Raw genomic sequence first — 23,476 nt, forward strand, 5'->3', positions numbered from 1 at the left:
CAGCCACATCTCTCTCCACCGATCTTCATTCCAACGGAACCAAATCCTGGGTAAGCTCTGGTACTCCTGAAATCTCTTGCCGCTTGGAAATTTGGGGGCACGTGATGATATTTTCATACCAACCGTCAGTTATATTCCCAGGGTGGTTTGCAAAAAAAGAAGGAAACAATTAAAAAGGGACACACACACACACACACACAACCAGAACAGCAAAATAAGACACTTGCACCTCTAATGTTTTATTTCATAAGAAAAGAAATGGAACGCTGCACATCCTCGATAGTTTTGTCAAAACCAAGAATCATTAAGGGGAACTAAACATGATGCGTATTAGATTTTTGTGATGATTTAAATTAAGTTCTCAGACGGATTATTTATCCAGCATATGGGTTAATTTAAATGAAACAAATGTTATTAATGGGTTATTTTAAATTTGGCACTCCCAAATTGGAAAACTGTTTTGCTGTGATTAATGTATGATGAATTGTTTGTTTCTGTTTCTGTTTTTGATATGGGCCAATGGCCGCAATAAACTAAACAAACAAACACTTGCACCTCCTATCCCAACCTGTGGTCTTCAGCCAAATTTTATGCAATTGTCCTAGGAAGCAGGGGTGGAAATTAATGAAGCTTAAACTTCTGGACCCCTAATCCCAGATATACTAGAAAGATATGGAGGTCTCATACACCCCAGGTAGTGTGGTTGCTGACCTTGAGCCAGACATCTTGGAGAGTGAAGTCAAATGGGCCTTAGAAAGCACTGCTAATAAAAAGGCCAGTGGAACTGATGATATTCCAGCTGAACTATTTAAAATTTTAAAAGATGATGCTGTTAAGGTGCTACACCCAATATGCCAGTAAGTTTGGAAAACTCAGCAATGGCCAGAGGATTGGAGAAGATCAGTCTACATCCCAATCCCAAAGAAGGGCAGTGCCAAAGAATGCTCCAACTACCACACATGGAGGCAGTGATAGATTTTACTTTCTTGGGGTCCTTGATCACTGCAGATGGTGACAGCAGTCACGAAATTAAAAGACGCCTGTTTCTTGGGAGAAAAGCAATGACAAACCGAGACAGCATCTTAAAAAGCAGAGACATCACCTTGCCAACAAAGGTCCGTATAGTTAAAGCTATGGTCTTCCCAGTACTGGTTACAGGTAGGTAGCCGTGTTGGTCTGGATCGAAGTAAAATAAAAAAATTCCTTCAGTAGCACCTTAAAGACCAACTAAGTTTTTATTTTGGTATGAGCTTTCGTGTGCATGCACACTTCTTCAGATACAGTGAAATGGAAGTTTCCAGGCACTTATGTAGAGAAGGGGTGGGGAGGGGTGGGGATGGGGAGGGGGGATCACTCAGAAGGGTGGTGGAAATGGGTGATTGACTGACTGATAGCTGTTGATGACCGCAAACGACTGCAAATGGTTTTGCATGAAAAAGCAAGGGTTGAGATGGCTGAAGATCGCTTATCATGTATAATGAGATAAAAATCCGATATCTCTGTTCAAACCAGGTCCCTCCATGGTTTTGAGCTTGGTGATAAGTTGCAATTCAGCAACTTCTCTTTCCAGTCTATTTCTGAAATTCTTTTGTAGTAAGACAGCTACTTTGAGATCTTGTATAGAATGTCCTGGGAGATTGAAGTGTTCTCCTACTGGTTTTTCTGTCTTCTGGTTCCTGATGTCAGATTTATGTCCATTTATCCTTTGGCGTAGGGTTTGGCCTGTTTGTCCAATATAGAGAGCTGAAGGGCACTGTTGGCATTTGATGGCATACACAATGTTAGAGGATGAGCAATTAAATAGTCCTGAGATGGTATGTTGGATGTTGTTGGGGCCAGTAATGGTGTTGTCTGGGTGTATGTGGCAGCAAAGTTGGCATCTGGGTTTATTGCAGGCTCTGGTACCAGTGTCCATGTTAAGTCTGGTGGTTGTATTATTGTGGGTGAGGAGTTGTTTAAGATTGGGTGGCTGTCTGTAGGCAATGAAAGGTCTTCCTCCCAGAGCTTGAGAAAGGGAGCTGTCATTGTCCAGGAGAGGCTGTAGATCTCTGATGATGCGTTGTACTGTTTTAGCTTGGGAGCTGTATGTGATGACTAGTGGTGTTCTGTTATTTTCTTTTTTGGGTCTGTCTTGCAGCAGGTTCTCTCTAGGTATCTGTCTGGCTCTGTTGATCTGTTGTTTAACTTCATCAGGTGGATATTTTAGTTCTAAAAAGGTTTGCTGTAGATCTCTTAGGTGAGATTCTCTGTCTGTAGAGTTGGAACAGATGCGGTTGTAACGTAAGGCCTGGCTGTACAGTGGAACCTCGGTTTATGAACACCTCGGTTTATGAATTTTCGGTTTATGAACGCCACGGACCCATCTGGAACGGATTAATTCATTTTCCATTACTTTCAATGGGAAAGTTTGCTTCAGTTTATGAACGCTTCAGTTTATGAACAGACTTCCGGAACCAATTACACCCATGCTTCAGTTTATGAACGCTTCAGTTTAAGTACTCCGCGGACCCGTCTGGAACGGATTAATCCACTTTCCATTACTTTCAATGGGAAAGTTTGCTTCAGTTTATGAACGCTTACTCCGCGGACCGTCTGGAACGGATTAATTCACTTTCCATTACTTTCAATGGGAAAGTTCGCTTCAGTTTATGAACGCTTCAGTTTATGAACAGACTTCCGGAACCAATTGTGTTCATAAACCGAGGTACCACTGTATACGATGGATTGTTTGGTATGTTTGGGATGGTAGCTAGAAGCATGTAGATATGTTTGTCGGTCAGTTGGTTTTCTGTATAAGGTGGTGTCTATACGTCCATCCTGTATTTTTATAGTAGTGTCCAAAAAATGTATTTCTTGCATAGATTGGTTCATTGTTAGGTTGATGGTGGGGTGAAAGTCATTGAATGTCTGGTGGAAGGTTTCCAGGGTCTGTTGTCCATGTGTCCAGATAATAAAAATATCGTCAATGTATCGCAGGTACAGGAGAGGTTTGAGTGGGTAGGAGTTAAGGAAACGTTGTTCTAAATCTGCCATGAAGATGTTGGCATACTGTGGGGCCATGCGGGTGCCCATGGCTGTGCCGCTGATCTGGAGGAACAGGTCATCACCAAATTTGAAGTGGTTGTGGGTAAGGACAAAGTGGCAGAGTTTGGTAGCAAAGTCCGCTGTGGTTTTATCTGAAATGGTGTTCCTTATGGCTTGTAAACCATCATTGTGTGGGATGTTGGTATATAGAGATTCCACATCCATAGTGGCTAGTATAGTATTGTTAGGAAGATTGTTCAAATATTGTATTTTCCTCAGAAAATCTGTGGTGTCACGTACGTAGCTGGGAGCACTGATAGCATATGGTTTCAGAACAGAGTCCATATAGCCGGAAACACCCACTGTAATGGTGCCAATACCTGAGATGATGGGGCGTCCTGGGTTTCCTGGTTTGTGTATTTTGGGTAGAAGATAGAAAGTTCCTGGCCGAGGTTCCGCTGGTGTGTTTGTGAGGATCTGTTCTTGGATGTGTAGGGGTAGCTCCTTAATAATCTTGTTCAGTTCTTTTTTGTATGCTTGTGTGGGGTCTGAGTCCAATTTCATGTACACCACCTTATACAGAAAACCAACTGACCGACAAACATATCTACATGCTTCTAGCTACCATCCCAAACATACCAAACAATCCATCGTATACAGCCAGGCCTTACGTTACAACCGCATCTGTTCCAACTCTACAGACAGAGAATCTCACCTAAGAGATCTACAGCAAACCTTTTTAGAACTAAAATATCCACCTGATGAAGTTAAACAACAGATCAACAGAGCCAGACAGATACCTAGAGAGAACCTGCTGCAAGACAGACCCAAAAAAGAAAATAACAGAACACCACTAGTCATCACATACAGCTCCCAAGCTAAAACAGTACAACGCATCATCAGAGATCTACAGCCTCTCCTGGACAATGACCGCTCCCTTTCTCAAGCTCTGGGAGGAAGACCTTTCATTGCCTACAGACAGCCACCCAATCTTAAACAACTCCTCACCCACAATAATACAACCACCAGACTTAACATGGACACTGGTACCAGAGCCTGCAATAAACCCAGATGCCAACTTTGCTGCCACATACACCCAGACAACACCATTACTGGCCCCAACAACATCCAACATACCATCTCAGGACTATTTAATTGCTCATCCTCTAACATTGTGTATGCCATCAAATGCCAACAGTGCCCTTCAGCTCTCTATATTGGACAAACAGGCCAAACCCTACGCCAAAGGATAAATGGACATAAATCTGACATCAGGAACCAGAAGACAGAAAAACCAGTAGGAGAACACTTCAATCTCCCAGGACATTCTATACAAGATCTCAAAGTAGCTGTCTTACTACAAAAGAATTTCAGAAATAGACTGGAAAGAGAAGTTGCTGAATTGCAACTTATCACCAAGCTCAAAACCATGGAGGGACCTGGTTTGAACAGAGATATCGGATTTTTATCTCATTATACATGATAAGCGATCTTCAGCCATCTCAACCCTTGCTTTTTCATGCAAAACCATTTGCAGTCGTTTGCGGTCATCAACAGCTATCAGTCAGTCAATCACCCATTTCCACCACCCTTCTGAGTCTTCCCAGTAGTGATGTATGGAAGTGAGAGCTGGACCATAAAGAAGGCTGATCGCCAAAGAATTGATGCTTTTGAATTATGGTGCTGGAGGAGCCTCTTGAGAGTCCCATAGACTGCAAGAAGGTCAAACCTACTGTATCCATTCTGAAGGAAATCAGCCCTGAGTGCTCACTGGAAGGACAGATCCTGAAGCTGAGGCTCCAATACTTTGGCCACCTCATGAGAAGAGAAGACTCCCTGATGTTTGGAAAGATGGAGGGCACAAGGAGAAGGGGACGACAGAGGACGATATGGTTGGACAGTGTTCTCAAAGCTACCAACATGAGTCTGACCAAACTGTGGGAGGCAGTGGAAGACAGGAGTGCCTGGCGTGCTCTGGTCCATGGGGTCACAAAGAGTGGCACACGACTAAACGACTAAACAACAACAATGTCACTTTGCACACATTTGCAATGGCTGGGGATTGGATGGAAATGCCTTTGAAAAAGCAAAGTGAATTCAGACAGATTTATCTAGTTTGGCAGGGGGCAATTTTAATCAGGAACAGGGTGGGTGGGTGGTTTAAACCCTCCTCTCTATGTGCCACCATCCCATACCCTGATCATGTTCCCTTGCTCCACAGTCACTATTTAAGAAGAACTGAAATCTTGACATATTCAGTGTAATTATGCATTTAACATCACATCTCCTAGGGTTGCCAAATGTCAGGAATTTATCAGACATAGCCGGAATACGGCAGCTGGAAGCAGTGTCTGGGCAGAAATTTGGACGTATGGTAACCCGTGTTGGCAGTGTCGTTTCTGGTGATTTCCTCTAAAAATTGCAATTTTGCCAAAAAAGTTTTTAAAAAACCAAAAACCTTTGTGTTCAGATTTTCACTTTTTGAAATATGGCAACCCCACTCTAGACTGGCCGGAAGCCTTCTCACATCCGAACTCACAGCAATGTCCTCTTAAACCCATTGATGTGGGGGTGTGGTGGTCAAGATGGATAAACTGTCTTTCCTCCTTTTGCTTAAACTTTTGCTTAAACTGTAGTTTTTCCTTTTTCTCTCTGCATTCCCTCTGAATAGATATTGCATTTCCTGTCTTTTCCCAGCCTAGTACAGTATCCATCTCTGCTCCCCTTCGTTCGTTATTACTTGGCACACAACTGCAGGAGTGAGATGGCCTTCAGAGGAAGTCCAGGAGACTTCAAAGCAGAAGAGAAACAGTAACTCAAGTGTAACAGTCTCTGTCATTTAGATCATAGAATCATATAATTGTAGAGCTGGAAGGGACCCTAAGGAACATCTAGTCCATCCGCTGCAATACAGGAACATGCAGGTGTCCCATACAGGGATCGAACCTGCAACCTTGGTGTTATCAGCACCATGCTCTAACCAACTGAGGACAGGTTAAAAAGACATTTTCCGGGCTGTTTAGAATATATACCTGTTGCCAAAACACCTGGGAATGTATCTGCCACAAGGAGAGGCTTGGCCCCCCTGCCCTAGAACCATTTGAGACAAATCCTGCATCTCTGATGCTCAAACAACCATCCCCGGTGCCCCATTGCTTGCCCAACCCATCATCACGCATTTCACTATTCATGGTCCATCGGTGTTGCAAAACTGATTGCAAAGCATAACCACTTCTGCTTTTTGCAGGTATTTATTTCAGGCAAACCTTCTCCCCAGCGTTGCTATTCTGATAAGAGAGCAGGACAGCCTCATTGGCAGAGGGACTCCTGGCGAGAGTTTGGGTGAACACTACAGCCATTGTAAACAGGTAAGAATATTTTTCTTCTTGTTGAATACAAAATTCAGCCAAAACATAAGAAGCTTTAGAAACCATCGTTTTCAGAGGGCTGAGACCCAAAGGACTTTGGAAGTGCATAATGTTGGCTGTGTTTAACTCATATTGAATTTGCTTTCTTATTCCTACGGTCATTTCTTTTCTTAATTAGTGGTGGCTCTTCAGCTTATTCAGGTGGGATATCTCAGTGCTTGAGCCTGTTAGTTGTTCTGGAATTTCCTGGTTAAAGGACAAGCAATTTCATAATGCCGCAAAAGAGGCCTGTCTTCTTGTATGGTGTTCCTGCCCTCTCCCTGGAGGGAATCCTATTGAATGATATTTTCATTTTGACTCATGCCCTTGCAAGGTTTATAAACCACACAGGATTCTGCACCACAGATAATGCTGAAGTTTTGTGTAACTGACCCCCACCTCTACCCCGCCTGTAAGAATAGGAAGTGTGCAGATATATTTTTATTAATAGTACTGGAACAGGTTTAGAGACAGATCTAATTTCGGGGGGGGGGGGAAACACAACACAACCCAGATGGCAGTTTTGAAATCTCTCACATGTATAATTGCAGAACTTTGAAATGCCCATGATGAACTTTATGTTCTAGGAAGAGTATTGTGTGGTTTGAGTTGGCTGTATGGCTTTTACGGTACAACCCAAGCATGCTTACTCAACTTCCGTTTAATGAGACTTAAGTCTATGATCCGTTCACATCTCCCTAGGCGCATGTCCCCACAATCCCACAAAGGTTTACTGTTCCGCATACTGTGGGGTTGTATCCAACAATAGTCCTACTCAGATAAGACCCTGGAGTCAAAGGGATCAAAACCATTAATTTTGATGAGTTTACTCTATGTTTATGGTGTTTATGCAATTGCTGTGCAACAGGGAAACAAATGACAAGTAGAGTAATTTGAATGGGCAAATTAAGCTTGCTTTATGAGAAGGCATTCTGGAGTGTTTGTCTGAACTAACCTATTACTCTGGTTCCTCTCTGCTTTCCTGTATAATATGGTGGTCACCAGAGTCATTTTTATGAAAAAATAAAGGGAATAGAGAGAGAGGGGAATTATGGGAGTTCCCAGACTGGTTGTTTATTGGACACTCAGGCTATGCTTGCCCAGAGCTTGCATGTTGCTGGAGGTCCTATGACAGGGGTGGCCAACTCTGAAGAGACTGTGATCTACTCACAGAGTTAAAAACTTGCAGTGATCTACCACCTTTTGGGGGGGTTCAGGTCAAAGTTGTTAAGCTTTTTTAGGGATCAGGAAAGCCCCATTCTTTAGGGGTTCAGGTCAAAGTTGTTGAGCTTTTCTGAGGCGGGAGGAAAGCCCTGTTTTGGGGGGCTGAAGGGCTAAAATGTTGAGCATTTTTAAAGTTGTTGAGCTTCTTTGGGGGGAGCCAGTGATCTACCACAGACATCTAGTGATCTACCGGTAGATCACGATCTACCTGTTGTACATACCTGTCCTATGACATCACCAGTTTACAGAGCATTGATCCTGGTCTGTCCGGGCAACAGTTACATGGCATTGCCAGCTAAAGGTTGTCATCCTGCACTTTCCAGTTCAATTGCTCATCACTTTTCCATGGGACTTTTGTGCTGTTTGTACGCACCATATTTGGTCATTATCCCATGTTTTCTAATGCAATGATTCCTTCGCCTTTCTCATCACAAAAAGGCGAAGGAATCTTTGCAATGGAAAATGTGGGATAACAACCAAATATGATGCACACAAACAGCCCATGTGCAAGTGCCCTTTGACTAGGAATGTTGACATTCCTTCACCTGACCCCCGGGGGCATCTAATAGTGGCAGCCTGCTCTGTGACTACATTGGGGGTGTTTTAGTATTACAAAACCCAAAAAGTCAGGGCAAGAAGACAATATTGGTTTATAAAACTATACCTACATGCTGTGGAGAAAGTGACTAGGAAATTTTTTTTTTCACCCTCTCTTGTCAATGCTAGAACTCAGGGCCATCTAAAGAAGCTGAACCTTGAGAAATTCTGGACAGACCAAAAGTTCCTAACAATGCACATAGTTAAACTATGAGAGTCGCTACCCCAAGATGTGGTGATGATCACCAGCTTCAATGGGTTTAAACAGTGCCTTTTTCTGGAGGGATGCAGGGGTACGCATACCCCTAAACATTTTGAGAATCTAACAGAAGAAACATTTTTTTTAAAAAAAAAATAATCAGTTCCATTGCTACCCCGATGCATGTTCTTTGTACTTTTGTCCATTTACTGTATTTATTTTCCCTGATTTGAATTATAACATTCTAATTTTCTTGAGTCAAAATGGGAGTGCCCCTAAACATTTTTTAAAGGAAAAAACCACTGGCTTTAAAAGTGAAATGGGCAAATTTATGTTTAAGCCTATCAGTGGCTGCTGGGCATGTTGTCAGTTTGTATCTGGACCCAGTTCAAGCTGCACACACTCATGTTTAAAGCCCTACATGACTTTGACCTGAAAGACTTCCTCCTTCCCTACAGACCCTCTTAGCTCTGAAGATCAAGGAAAGGAGTCATCTTGGTTGTTCCACCATCCTGAGAAGGTGGCCCAGGAGAGGGCTTTTTCGGTGGTGGCCCCTAAGTTATGAAACTCCTTCCCTAGAGCTGCCTTTGGCACCTTCATTATTACAGCTTTCTTCAAATGCTGAAGACGCACCTGTTTACCTTGGCTTTTGACACCTGAGGTGTATATTTCTAGGACCCACCTTATTTCTGAGTTTTAAGTGGATTAAAAACTGTTTTAATCTTGTGTTTTAATGCTGCAACTTACCCTTGAATGCCAGTTGCTGGAGAGCAACAGTGGGCGTTGGCATTTGCACTCGCATCCTGCTTATGGGTTTGCCAACGGCATCTGGGTGGCCACTGCGAGAAACAGGAAGGTGGAGAAGCATCCGTTGGTCTGATCCAGAGTATGACTCAGTGATTTCTCCACAGCTTTCAATCTCTTCCTATCACGTACAGCTGCAGAAGAGCACTGGGTGCGCTTTAGGTCAATTTCTCCAGTAGGAACTACTTGGTGTGGTTCAGATGATGTACTATTTAGTTCTCTCAGTTCAATAATGCATATGCTCCAAAATTTATCTGATGAAAATAGGGACATCCTTAATAATAATAATAATAATAATAATAATAATAATAATAATAATACTCTGGTACTTCGGTTTTTGGACGTCTCCATTGCCAAACGTTTGGGTGGGTTTTCAAACACCAAAAAAATGGAAGTAAATGCTTCTGTTTTTGAACTTGCCTCGGAAGTCGAACAGCTTCCGTTGTGTGTATCAGTTGTTTTTCACAATTCTCTCTATTGAATTGGCAGGCCGCCCTTTGCACCTCGGTTTTCTAACGTTTTGGAAGTCAAACGGTCTTCCGGAACGGATTACGTTCGAAAACCGAGGTACCACCGTAATTTTATTATTTATCCCTCATCTATATGACTGGTTGTTTAATGGGCACTCAGGCTATGTTTGCCCAGTGCTTCCATGTTGCTGGAGGTCCTATGACATCACCAGTTTATAGGGCATTGATCCTGATATGTCTGGGCAGCAGTCACATGGCATTGCCAGCTAAAGGTTTCCATCCTGCACTTTCCAGTTTCAATTACCCGTCACTTTTCCATGGGATTTTTGTGCTGTTTGTATGCACCATATTTGGTCGTTATCCCATGTTTTCTAATGCAAGATTCCTTCACTTTTCTCATCACACAAAGGCGAAGGAATCTTTGCAATGGAAAATGTGGGATAACGACCAAATATGATGCTAATAATAATAATAATAATAATAATAATAATAATACTTTTTATTATTTATCCCTCTTCTATCAGACTAGGTTGTCCCAGCTACTTTGAGCAGCTTCCAACATATATAAAGACATAATAAAACATAAACACTTTAAAAAACTTCCCTATACAGGGCTGCCTTCAGTTGTCTTCCAAAGGTTGCATAGTTACTTATCTCCCTGGCTTGGGGGCAGGGCCGTAGCAAGGAGGTGGTGAGGTGGGACCCTGCCAGGGGCGCAGGTGATGGGGGGCATCCAAAATTGGCTGAAATATGTCCATAAATATAAATATTGATTATTGCCTCATAAGAAATAGTGAATTGAATGGGCCAGGGGTTGGAGGAGAGGCGGAAAGATGAGCTAATTTGTCTATGGCTAGGGGCATGCAATCTGGACGGTTCTGCCAGGGGCGCAAGATCACTTAACTACAGCTCTGCTTGGGGGGGGGTCACATATCTCCATACCCTCCAACACTTCTCTGATGAAAATAGGGACATCCTAATGAAAAGCAGGACATCAAATCAGAAACCAGGACAGCTTCTGTAAATCCAGGACTGTCCCTGGAAAGTAGGGACACTTGGAGGGTCTGATAGGGTTCAATAGTGAAGTGTGTGTGTGCCTGCTCCAGAATAAGTCCCGGAATCCTCTGTAGTACCCAGAGATCCCATAGCAGGCCTGAATGTGGAAAGAGTTCCCTAAATGTAGATAGTTTGGTGGTGGGAGGCTGCTCTGTTGTAAGTTTAGCTCCTTTTCACTTCCTTACCAAGTTCTCCTAGATCTCAGCCTAGCATCTTTCTTCATGTCCCTAAAGGTGGAGAGAGAGGATTGTAAAATTCCCTGTTATGCAGATGTGCAGTGTTGCTCCATGCCAGGGAGGGAGAAAGCTCTTAGTGGCTTCTCACAAACTATCAAGGGTGGGCTTCCCAAAGTAAGGGCTCATCCACGCCCACACTTTCTAGGCATGGGTCTGAGCAGTTTTCTGTTTGCCCCACCGCTTTCCCTGGGAAAACCCACTCTTTAGCACCGAATCGGAGCGAACGTCAATTTGTGGGAAACCCGTTGGACGTTTGCCCCGATTCAGTGATGAAGATCAGGTTTCCTTGGGAGAAAAGTGGCGGGACAAGCCTGGATGAGCCCTAAATTGAAGAAGGGGAAGAAGGGAAGTGGGCAGCTGTTGCCACTGCTACACTTTTTTTGCTGCCCTCCCTCCCCACTTGCTCGTGGGCCCTCTCTTTCTCAGAAGAAGATGGCAATGGGATAGTGAAAGTGGGAACTGCCACCACTGATACGATTCATTCTGAGCGTGTATTTGCCCGCCCGGCCTCTCTTTCTGATGGAGAGGGCAAACACATGGGAAGTGATGGCAAGGGACAGTGATGGCAGGAAAGATCAACAGGTTCTGATTCACAATGGGCTCTTGGCATTTGTCTTAGCACACAATACATTTAGATAGAATTCCCCGATTTATTCATTGTTATTCGGCTCTTTATTTCAGTTTCTGTCCCACCCATTCCTAAGCTGAGCTAGCATGGGCAATGACAGTTGAAACAAAATACACATGATGAGAGTGAAATATCCAGTTAAATTAAATTACCCCGTCCAGCCCCATTAACTGGCTTTCAAGTGTCAGCTCAGAGAGAGATATTTTACGTTTCTTCTGGAAAAGTATTTTTAATCAGATGTGTTTTTTTAAAAATATTTTTTATTAAAGATTCCTTGAATTACAAAGGTGTGTGCCGTGTCACTCATATTTTAACATGTATCATTTTTGCAAATCAGTTTCATTTGTTAAGACACTAAGAAGAAAGAGGGAAAACGAGGTAGATAGGGGATGGGAGGGTGGATGGGGGTGAGAGTAGGTGACGATGTTTCTGTTTTGCTTAATATATGTAGGGCTTGATGTCAGCTTTGTTTGTGTTGGTACTCCTTTATTCGCTTGTGTTCTTTTGATGGTGAGAGAGATTGGGGTTGGCCAAGGGTGCGATTGTTCATTTGTGATTGGCTATGATGGTCTTTGTTTTCATGTGTGAGTGGGGTGGGTGGGTATTTTTGGGTCAGGTTAGCCATACTGAATTGTACGCTGGTGGTAAATTTTTGTCATTATCTTGTTGGGCTGTGTGGCAAAACCACATTGGAAATAAGACAAAGGAACAGAGCTCTTGACCAGCAAGTAGCCTGAGAGAGAGAAGGAAAAGAATGAATCTCCCCTCCTTCCTCTCCAGGCCATTTTTATTATAATTAAGGTGACACCCAAGATTCAAATGCTCCAATAAGATTCTAGTACAGTGAATAATTAACAGAGACTATCCTGAAATCCTACCCCCTTCCCACATTTCCCTGATTAACACTACAAAGCATGTGAACAGGAGCAGAAGCAGGAAATTGTAAAAGCAGTAAACATACACAGAAACCTGTAAAAGATAGTAGATCTACATCAAAGGCACTTTGGGAGGATGTTGCCAGAGAGGAATGCAGAATGCCCTTTTGGTCAAAGACACCAAATGTTTTACAGCCAGGCAGGAAACAAATGGCAACAGATGCCTGTTTCTTGAAAACCAGCCTGAAACGTGCTTGCAAGGTAGAAAGCAATGGAGTCAGTAACCATCCCAGAAACCTATGTCCAAGACCAGGAATTTCATAATTCAGGCAGCAGAAGTCTATCAAGGGAGCCACGAAGCTCAGACATCCTCCCACAGCACACATAATTATGAATTCCTGATTCCCTTCAATAGATCCCTAGAAAGTTACCCCTACAGGGCTGCATGTGTGATAAAGGGGAACCATACCGGGGTGAAGGCATCCTCTTCTATTTGTCCCCGTGCCAGTTTCAGCTTGTTAGTTAGTTTTTCTAGTAAGGCTGTTTCCCATACTACTTGGTACCACTGGTCCATGCCTGCTCCTGATAGGTCTCTCCAATGCCTGGTTATGATGCTCCTGGTTGCTGAAAGTAGGTGAGTTATGAGGTCTTTGTGGTCTAAATGGGCATTATTATCTTGAAAGATGTTCAGTAGGGCCAATTCTGGGGTAATTTCTATTACTTGTCCGGTTATTTAACATATTTCTTGTATGGTTGTTGCCCAGAATAATTGAATTTTGGGGCATTCCCCCACATGTGAAGGTATGTATCTGCGGAAGTGCGATGGAAAATTAGGAGAAGAGAACAGCACAAACCTCTCGGGGGAGCCCATTCCACTGTCCAAAAGCTCTTATTTAGGCTGGCAACCTCTGGTATTAGATGCCCATGAAAACTGTTGTTGTTGTTGTTGTTGTTGTTGTTGTTGTTGTTGTTGTTGTTGTTGTTGTTGCAACAAGTCTATCCAAACTCATAATTATAAGTTACACACCTTCATTTTTAACTTTTTGCTCACACCATCTGTGTAATATTGATAACTATTTTATATTACTTTATCCATACTCCTTAGATATCACCACCACCACTATCATTATTAAGTGCTTTATATTTTTCTATGTAGAAATAAAATCATTAAAACAGGCTGAGAGTGGCATAGTCCCCAAATTATTTGAAAGCAGACCCATTCATTCTGAACTCACTTTTCCTGCTCGTTCTTTCAGTTTCTTGGGCTCCTTTCCGGCAGAGTGACAAAGAGCTTTTGGAAGGAGACACAAGATGAACTATCCCCTTGGAGTCTTCATTTTTGGACTGCTTTCAACCTGCCTGCATTGGGAAGGTAAAGAGAAGACTGAAAGGGCAGAGCTATGGGGAAAGCACAGAAGACTCATATCCATGCTTCCTCTAGTCCTACTTCTTGCCAGGAAAAACTGCTCTTTAGTGCTCAATTGAAGTATATGGCAATTCGAGTTTTCTCTGGTTTTGTTTGCTCCCATTTAGCACTAAAGAGTGGGAAAGGAGCAGGGCAGGTGGAAATGTGGATGAACCCCGGGTCTATACCCTGAAATATCCAGTCTTTTCCAGTAATGGGGGACAGGGAGGAGTGGGTGTTCTGGAATAGGCTGATGGAGTTTCTTATTGTCTCCTCCACGCAGGTGCTCAATGCGTTCCAGGGTACAACCTGACGGTCCCTCCTGAAGTGAGAGTACAGGAGGGGTTCTGTGTCATCATCCCCTGCAAATTCACTTACCCAGAACCGGCTCACACCAATGGTGTTAAATTGCATGGATATTGGTATACCGAAGGCAGTAGATCTTCCGGTAGTGCAGTGGCCACCAATGATGGGTATAAAGGGATAGAATACTTCGCTCGCGGTCGCTTCCTTCTGTCGGGGGACTTGGAACAAGGAGACTGTTCCCTCACCATCAACAATGCCAACAAAAACACTGATGAGAGAGCATACTATTTCAGAATAGAGAAAGACATAAAATATAGCTACCCAACTAAACCATTTGTGAGAGTGGCAGGTGAGTGGCTGCAAGGATGCTCGGCTCTCTGCTGTCTGTTTGTCCCTGAGCCTTTGGGTGAAGGAACCTGTCTCAGCACTCCTGCCCTCACCGCCAGCCCGACCAGAGCGACCCCGCCCTGCCTTGGAGCCAAGCAGGACCACACTGTAGTACCTGCCCATTCACGCAGGGGGAGCCTGGCCAGACGAACTGGCACTTGTCGGGTGTGAAGAAGGCGCCTGGTACACCCAGTGTGGTCCAGCATGGTGCTCCTCTTTGCAAGCATTGGTTTCACCTGCGCTGGGAGAGAAGCACCAGGAGATTAAAATCTGAGGTGTATGAACCAACACATCTACCTGTGCTTATAAAAACCCCAATTATTCTAACCTGTTAAGACAGCCTGGAGAAACACTTGGTTTTGCAAGAATTTTCTTTATTTCTTCCAGAGTACTGGAAAAAGCCCTTGAGACTTTGAGCATTGTTTGCTGTTATACAGTTGTACCTTGTTTCTGGAATGCCTTGTGGCTCGAACGTTATGGCTCCCAACGTTTTGGTTCCGGTTTGCAAATGTTCTTTGAAACCTGAACGTCCGATGTGGCTTCAGAATGTTTTGGAAGTCGAACGGACTTCCGGAATGGAGTCTGTTCAACTTCCGAGGTACCACTGTCTTTTTTTATATATTAATTTTTAATTTTATACATACTGTAATACAGTTTCTATTTACAAATTATATTTTCTCTTGCTCTTTAGAGCTGACTTCCTTTCATCCGTCATCTGTCTTCTTTTTATCATCTCTGGTACCACTGTATTCTAATGGATCATAGAATATTGCTTTAATTGAAATAAGTTAGGGTTGCCATATGTCCAGGATTTGGTCATTGGAAACAGTGCCCAGGCAGAAACCACTGGAAAATCTGGATGTATGGCAAGCCATGTCGGAAGTGTATATTTTGTTGAATTTTCTTTAAAATAGCTCAACAACTTTGACAAAGTTTCACTTCCTGAAATATGGCAGCCCTAATAAAAGTTGTTAGTTTTAAAGTTATGTTCGTATTATGACTTTATTTTTCATTGGATCAGATTATTAGGTATGTGATCTTTGCTGTCTACTGTTGTTTCTTCAGCTTGTAAACTGCCTTGCGTATAATAATATAGAAAGTATACGAATTAAAAATGAAAATGAAATGGAACAAAGAGCTCACACCCACTTCGGTCTTTCCCGTGCCTGGAAAGCATGTATCTGAGAGGTTTTCTGCTTGTTCCATATTTCCTAGGAGGGGTCTGAGTGGCTTTGCCTTGACCCCACCACTTCTCCCCAGAAAGCATGCTCTTCTGCATTAAATCAGAACAAAGGGCAATCTGGGGACAACCCGCTTGCCATTTGCTCTGAATCAGTGCTGAATAGTGGGTTTTTCCAGGAGAAAGTGGTGGGGGAAAACGCAAGTGTGGATGAGCTCAAATGCTCACTGAAAAAAGACTGACTCTCCACATTGGTGCATCCCTCAGCCCATTCTTCTGCCCATTGAATTAGCAAAGCTCCTTTCCCCACTCATCACTTATCAGCCCCCATTTCCATGCCCCCTTTCTTGCTCAAAATACCCCACATTGCCATAAAGGTGCTCAAAAGTCCAGAGCTGTGCAGATAAGGATGTATGTCAAGTCTCCAACAGAACTAATATAGCAAAGGGTCATGGCTTTAAAGAGCAACAACAAATTATCAGAAACCATTATCTCTTTTTCTGAAGTGATGCCAACGGCCATCACAAATATAAGGCTGGTTGAGTTCGCTATATACTTATGCATCTTCTTTCTCCATAAATCCAGAGAAACCTGAAATACAGATACCGAGAAAGCTTCAGGCAGGACACCCAGTGAATATCAGTTGTACAACCCCAGGAAGTTGTTCTTCACAGGTGGCCCTCATCTGGGGAGGCATTTCTGTAGCCAACACATCTAGGACCACAAGCAAGCTGACAAATGAAATCAAGGTTTATGGTACCTTCATACCCTCAGCTGCAGACCATGGCCAGACTCTCACCTGCATTGCCAGCTACAACCAAGGGATCAGAACTATGCAAACGGAGGAGAGGGTCCAGCTGGACGTCAACTGTGAGTGACTCTGGGTGTTGCTGCTGCTGCTGTTTTAAACACTAAACTTCTAATTTAGCTGAGCTGGAACTGAAACGACTTGGGGGAAAGACTTGTTAAGGAACTCTAGCTCAATGACGCTCACTCTCTTGCCTCTGAGGGCAGGTCCGTTGTCCAGCTTTTGCCCCTGGGCATTCCTTTTGTGGGGGACCTCTTCCTCTTGCTATGTTTCAGGGAGAGTGAGGCCACCCGAGACAGCCCAGTGTGCTTAACTATGAGCTAATTACAGTCATGAGCTAATCTAAGGCAAAACTATGAAGCAGACAATCCGAGGCAAGAGAAGCACAAAGCATTAGCGTGTATCTCAGTTTGTCATTTGAGGCTAGCTCCTCCTGTGTCCATTACTTGGTGGAACAGCAACTGGCTATTGCCTGGAAACAGTGTGGTCTCCTTTGGATCAATGGGCTGCAAAAGTGCTGTAGAGCAACTTGAGTTCAGTAGGGCAGGCATGGAGCATTCTGCAATAGAAAACTACTGACGCTGAAAAATGCAGGAAGACGCAACATTGCCATCAGGGCTGGCTTTGCCACAGGTACCGTATGGGCAACCTGCAGCCCCCCAGATGTTGGTGGCATCTATCTCCCATTAGCCCCAACCAGCATGACCAGTGGTGAAGAATGGTGGGAAAGGGAGTCCATAAAAATCTGGAAGGACACAGGATCCCTATGCCTCCTCTATAGTGCCTATGACACATTTTTTGGGGGGGGGATTAGAAGTACCCCACTTTATTTTTATATTGCAAGGCTAACCTTAACTTTCAGCTGGAAGGAACAGAATGCTGGAGAAGGTCACTTTTTTGGTCTTCTAAACCAGCAGTGCCATCCATATGCAAAGTACCGGACAGGAAAATGGCCATGGATGGCCATCTGTCACGGATGCTTTAGCTGAGATTCTTGCATTGCAGGGGGTTGGACCATATGACCCTTGGGTCCCCTTCCAACTCTAAGTTTTTATTATTCCAACTGGTGTTGGTCATCTGTTGCAGAGAGGGTAACCACCAGCCCACCCAGGTTGACTACAACTCCCATCAGCCCCAGCCAGCATGGCAGATGCTTAGGAATGATGGGAAGTGCAGTGTGACATCTGGGAGGCATCAGGTTCTCCATCTCTGTGTTAGAAGCAGCCGAGAAGCATGAAAGCAATGATGACCAGAGGACAATGTGGCAAAACCTTGACTGGGCTGGCAGATGAAGCAGGTTGGATGTGGCCCTCAAAACTACTTACAGAGAAAGATACCTGTGAATGCAATATCCTAGGATTAAAATCTCTCCCAGCCTTTGCTAAATCCCCACTTGACAGGGCCACTCCCTCACAGGGCTTGTGCTTGTCTTTTACAGACCCACCGATGCTGTGGTTCAGTGGGATACTTGAACGTCCTGGTGGAAGTAAGTATTTTACATATTTCTTAGCCATTATACAGACCATGAAAATAAAGATGGCTGCCTAAGCCACAGTAGCCACAGTTCCTTGGAGCAAGCAGCACTAAATGTATGTGAGTCTATTTGTGTGTGGATTTTGTTTGTTTTTAAAGCATGGGCCCTTCCATGGATAAGTGTCAGGCTGCTGTCAGCAGCTCTTGGCTGGTTGCCCAGGAAAGTATAAAGACAAGGAAAAGTTTCTTGCAGTCGTTTTTTATTTCAAACTTTACAGAGAGAGGCTATAATGGATAATGGAATGGTCCCAAATGAATCTCCACACCCCTTCTCTCCCACTTTCTCATTCGTCACCATCACCACCTCCTCCATGGGTGCTGCTACGTGCCCTCTGTGTTCGAGCTCTTTGCTCTCCTACTTTCAAGGCTCGCCGGCTTCTGGGAGATGGTGGGTCTGGAATGCTTTCTAGTGATGTGTCAGCCAGCTGTTGCTCTGGCTCTGCTTCCTCCTCCTCTCCCATTATTTCCCAACTTTCCCCCTCATCTGCCTCTTAGCTGTGACCTCCCTTAAACCCCTGTTGTGAATCTACAGGTGAAACACGGAAAATTAGAATATTGTTGAAAAGTGCATTTATTCCAGTAATGCAACTTAATATATGAGATAGACGCATGACATGCAAAGCAAAATATGTCAAGCTTTTATTTGTTGTAATTGTAATTATTTGTTGTTAGGTGGGTCAATTATAATTGGAATGTAATTAATGAAATGTAATAGCAATGTTTATTTTTGTATTATTGTAACTACCGTATTTGTTTTATTACTGTGGAATTTCCAAAAGAAAGCATTTGTAAAAAAAATTTTTTTAAAAAAAGTTGCATTACTGAAATAAATGCACTTTTTGACGATATTCTAATTCTCCGAGTTTCACCTGTATACTATCTTCCTCTTCCTCCTCCCTGGAAGGGTCAGGATGGGGAGGTGATCTCCTCATCCTCTGCCCAGTGCTTGACAATAAGGTTCTGCCAGTGTCATCTCAAATTTTGGTGGTGTTCTGTGTGATGCCAAAATCCGACAACGCCCACCCCCGCCTCTCACCTTTACTTGGATGTCATAGCTGCATTGCGTACTGTGGTCCCCTGGAAGCTCAGGGCTCAATACAACTGTGCTGGTCACACTCCCCTAGATCCACTTCTGGTTGCGTGCCTTGAAAGTAAACACTGCCCAGTAAATAAGATGTTACACTTGAGGAGCAAGAGAGAGTGATGCTTTGCCCCAAGGCAGCCATATGTCCCTAGTTGATCACTGAGACCACCTTGGGGAGCAGCATTACTGCTCCCACATGGATCAGAAGCACCACCAGTGCCATTTTTCTAGAAAAAGAGGTGCCGGAACTCATCATGAACATTCTCTTAGAGGTGCCGGAACTGAGTTCCCTCCAAAAAGAGCCCAGAGCACCACTCATGTTAATGAGGAATCGTGTCTTCAGTTTTGTGGGCCCAACTCATCAGAACTCCCTCCCCGTGGAAACCAGATAGGCATCATCTCTGCTATATTTCAGGTGCCTGGTTCAAACGGTTTTTCCTCCAGGAGGCCTTTGCTCCATGAATGTTGCTGTGATGTTTCAATCTCCTGATGTTTTAACCCCTCATGTTCAGTTTATGTTTTAGATGCTGTATATCGTATGCTTTCTATTTTGTTAACCACTTTGGGACCTAGATGGTGAAAAGTGGGATCTGATTTTTTAAAAAAATAATTTGACTCTCACTTTTGTCATGGATCCTTTCTTCACTGTTGGGTGCTGCAAACACCCAGCCTTTGTTTCCTGTCTGCAAAATGGGGATTTAGAAGATTTAGCAGCCCAACCATTATTTGAAACATTGTCCTCCTCTGACAAGCAAGCTGCCATCTCTTTATTTTGTGTTGCATCTGGAGATGGTTGGATAAGAACTGTTTTTTTTGACTGGGATGGGAGGGCAGCCAGACCAGAAGCTTGATAACCACTGTGGCATCCCACTGTCCTGTTTGAAAATTTTCAGGTCAGAGAAACTTCACAGGTGCTTTCCATATCGAAGTCCAGGAAGGTGACTCCATCGCGTTGTTCTGCGGGATAAAGAGCAACCCCCCAGGCAATGCGTCCTGGGTGACAGAATCACAAAAGACAACCGGTTGGCAATCCTCCAGAACCAATATCCTGACAATTTCGAATGTGAAGCTGGCGGACAAAGGGGGATACAAATGCCGTGCATCGAACACAGAGGGCGAGACTGATGCCACCTTCCAGCTCTGTGTAGCATGTAAGGAAGACAAAACGGGTTCATGCAGTGGGGTGTTGCTGAGAGATAAAACCTTTCAAGGAGATGCAGCCACTGTAGAGGATATTGTTGGGAATGTTGGGGGTGACTCTAGAAATCCTTGCTACAACGGGGCATTGTTGTGGCAAATATGGGGAATTAGCTAGGTATATTGCTGCAAAAAACATCAGGTTGCACCGGGAAACCGCTTCCTGCATGGCTAGTGCTATTGGGGTTTGTGCCTGTGCATTTCCCAGGTGATGGAATCACCCTTTGAATTTCCCCACTCTATGTCAGGAAGACTTCATACAAGCCTTGGTTACACAGGTAGGGCTTGTCCACACTCCCGCTTGTCTCCTGCCTAGAAGACATGGGTCTGAGTGGTTTTCTGCTTGACCCATGCTTTGTAGGGACAGGTCTGAGCGCATACTCTTCCATGAAAATCAGTATGTGTGTCTTTTGATGCTGCGCTGCCACGCAAGTTAGCTGGTTCGCGCAGGAGCATCTTTGGGTGCCATGCTCTTGCAGGAGCCAGATGACATGCATGAGAGCACAACACCACTACAAGTGCCCGCTGCAAGCATTGACTCACCCTCCTTCCAGAGCTTGGCGGCGGCACTAGAGGGGGTAGGAATGGGACATTAGGGGATCAAATCAGAACCTGGAATGGCTTCTGTAATTCTGGGATATCAAGGGGAAATTGCAACACTTGAAGGGCATGTGAGTGGTTTTCCCTTGGCCCTCTCCTTTCAAGGAAAAACCCGTTCTTTAGTGCTAAATCAAAGCAAACGGCAATTCGGAGAAAACCCAAATTGCTGTTTGCTCCAATTGCATGGTAAAGAACTCTTTCCCCCAGGGGAAAACAGAGGGACAAGAGTAAGTGTGGATTAGCCCAGAGGCTCTCTATTCCCACCATGCAGAAAAATCACAGGGCTCACAGATCTGATTTTGCTTTCCTATTCACATTTCGGGAATCACTGGCCTAGTGGGAGGAATTTGCCTCTCTTGATCTCAAAGTGGGGAAAAAGCTGCTAGAGCCACAAATGCAGCCAGAGTGATGTAGCTGGGCCAGAAACCATGTCGAAATGGGTCCAGGAAATGGATGGCTCATATTCATAAGTTTATTGTTCGAGTCAAAGGCCATGACAAGCTTGTATTAAGCAATAGTATTGATAAAATAATACAGAACATGCATCCATAATATAAAAATCCATAATACAAAAAAGGCTTTTCAAAGTTCCTGAGCATGAAACGGCAGTTTCCCTTGTGCATCTCTGACAACTCCAATTCTAATGTTATTTCTGCCTTTCAAAAATCCAGTTTGCCAACATCCATGATGTAAGAGAGAAAAGTTACCAGAGACACTAACAAACTCAAATCCATCTTCACTGTTAGAGCGCATGCTTTGCATTCATAAAGTGAATCCCCAGGTTTTTTTTTTCCTGAGAGCCATAGCCACTGCTACAGTGTAGAGAGGATAGCCAACATAGTATACAGAGCCAAAAGAAGATTGGGATGTTGTTGGAACTAATAGTCTGGCCTTCCTGGAACAAGAGGAAACTAGAATAAGGGCTGGCACAAGATCCTGACACTGAAAATTCTGTTTCATCCTTTTCCAGACAGCCCCAGGCCATGTGAACAGGATAATTCCCAATGCTGGAGAGTTGACAATGGATTCCAGTGCAACTGTTCCATCTGCTCCTATCCTGTATCTAGAATTCAGTGGCAAGTGAATGGGAAGAACTTGGAGGGGAACTACTCCGATGAGACCATGAAGGTCACTTCCTGGAATAAGATGGAAGAAGCCACCAGCATTCTGCATTTGACAGGGGACTTGGATGGAGAGCAGCATATTATCTGCCTTGGAACCAACCCTGGTGGACAGATTCCCTTGAAGTTCTTCGTGGCTACTTCAGGTACGTCTCTGGGATGCAGATCGATCCAATAGAGTTACCTAGAGCCCTGCTTTAGATAGCAGCCACACTTAGGGTCGCCACATTTCAAAAAGTAAAAACCAGGACACCCCGAAAGCCTTTGAAATCCCGGTCGTATGGCAGCCCTAGGCATGCTCATAAACTACATACAGGATTGCCAACTGATGCTGCGCTTAAACCCCAACCTTTGGAGGAAAAAGTGAAAACACCATATTTAGAATCATAGAATCATAGAGTTGGAAGAGACCACAAGGGCCATCCAGTCCAACCCCCTGCCAAGCAGGGGGTTGGTATTATTGAATACTTTTCAGATAGTCAAAGACCGCTGCAGAATTCTGTAGTAATGTGTGAGTGTGTTAACAAACATTCAGGGCTTTTTCAGCTGGAACTTACAGGAACCAGGTTCTGGCATTTCTCAGGATGGTAATAATTTGAGGACATGGAGCTGCTGCAGATGAACTGCTTATGTAGCATTCATCCTGATTTGCTTGCAGAAAGTTAACACGGAGGTTAGACTACATCCAGTTTTTATTGAGCATTTCCTCTGATTTGTTTATGGGGCATTGATAGCACAACAAGCCTTAGTCCTGATTTTCATGTGGGGCCTTGACACAGCTTCCTGTTAAACGTTTATCCACCCCGCTCTGTTGGGTGCATTTCACTATCAATTTCCCAACTGCAAAAGTAGCCCATTGTTTAAAAAGTGGGGTTGTTGCCTTAGGGCAGGCACATCCAACAGGTAGATCGTGATCTACCAGTAGATCACTGGATGTCTGTGGTAGATCACTGGCTCCCCTCAAAGAAGCTCAACAACTTTGACTCCCCTTTGACCTGAACCCCTAAAAAGCGGGCTTTCCTCCCTAAAAAAAGCTCAACAATCTGAACCCCTCCCCAAATGGGGTAGATCGCTGCCTGTTTTTAACTCTGAGTGGATCGCAGTCTCTTGGGAGGTAGCCACCCCTGCCTTAGGGCACCAGAGCACTTTAACATGTTTTAATTGTGCAAATCTACATTTCCAGTATGTGCTCAGATCCCTGTCCCAGAACAGTAGGTCTGGTTGTGCCTACAGTCCCTCCATAGGATGACAGAGTAAGACTGAATGAACTAAGGTTAGCTTTTGGTTGCTGTTTCCCCCCCCCCCCAAAGAAGCCAGCCAGAGTATGAAGACATG

General features: G+C 44.0%; 1 protein-coding gene across 2 annotated transcripts in view; it reads left to right on the top strand.

Moving 5' to 3' along the window:
* The first annotated feature begins 6,316 nt into the window (after nucleotides 1-6,316).
* LOC118087913 (sialic acid-binding Ig-like lectin 13) overlaps nucleotides 6,317-23,476 on the top strand; it is a 33,405-nt gene continuing 16,245 nt past the window's right edge. For both annotated transcript variants that reach the window (XR_004692879.2, XM_035120982.2), the window contains exons 1-7: nucleotides 6,317-6,392; nucleotides 13,777-13,892; nucleotides 14,209-14,580; nucleotides 16,384-16,668; nucleotides 18,045-18,092; nucleotides 20,117-20,374; nucleotides 21,991-22,287. Coding sequence is in view for 1 of the 2 variants with exons in the window: in XM_035120982.2 (XP_034976873.1) it covers nucleotides 13,832-13,892; nucleotides 14,209-14,580; nucleotides 16,384-16,668; nucleotides 18,045-18,092; nucleotides 20,117-20,374; nucleotides 21,991-22,287 (1,321 nt within the window). In the remaining variant the exon portion in view is untranslated. The remainder of the gene's footprint in view (nucleotides 6,393-13,776; nucleotides 13,893-14,208; nucleotides 14,581-16,383; nucleotides 16,669-18,044; nucleotides 18,093-20,116; nucleotides 20,375-21,990; nucleotides 22,288-23,476) is intronic.

The sequence above is a fragment of the Zootoca vivipara genome, chromosome 6, assembly GCF_963506605.1.
Source record: "Zootoca vivipara chromosome 6, rZooViv1.1, whole genome shotgun sequence".
In the NCBI taxonomy this organism is placed as follows: Eukaryota; Metazoa; Chordata; class Lepidosauria; order Squamata; family Lacertidae; genus Zootoca; species Zootoca vivipara.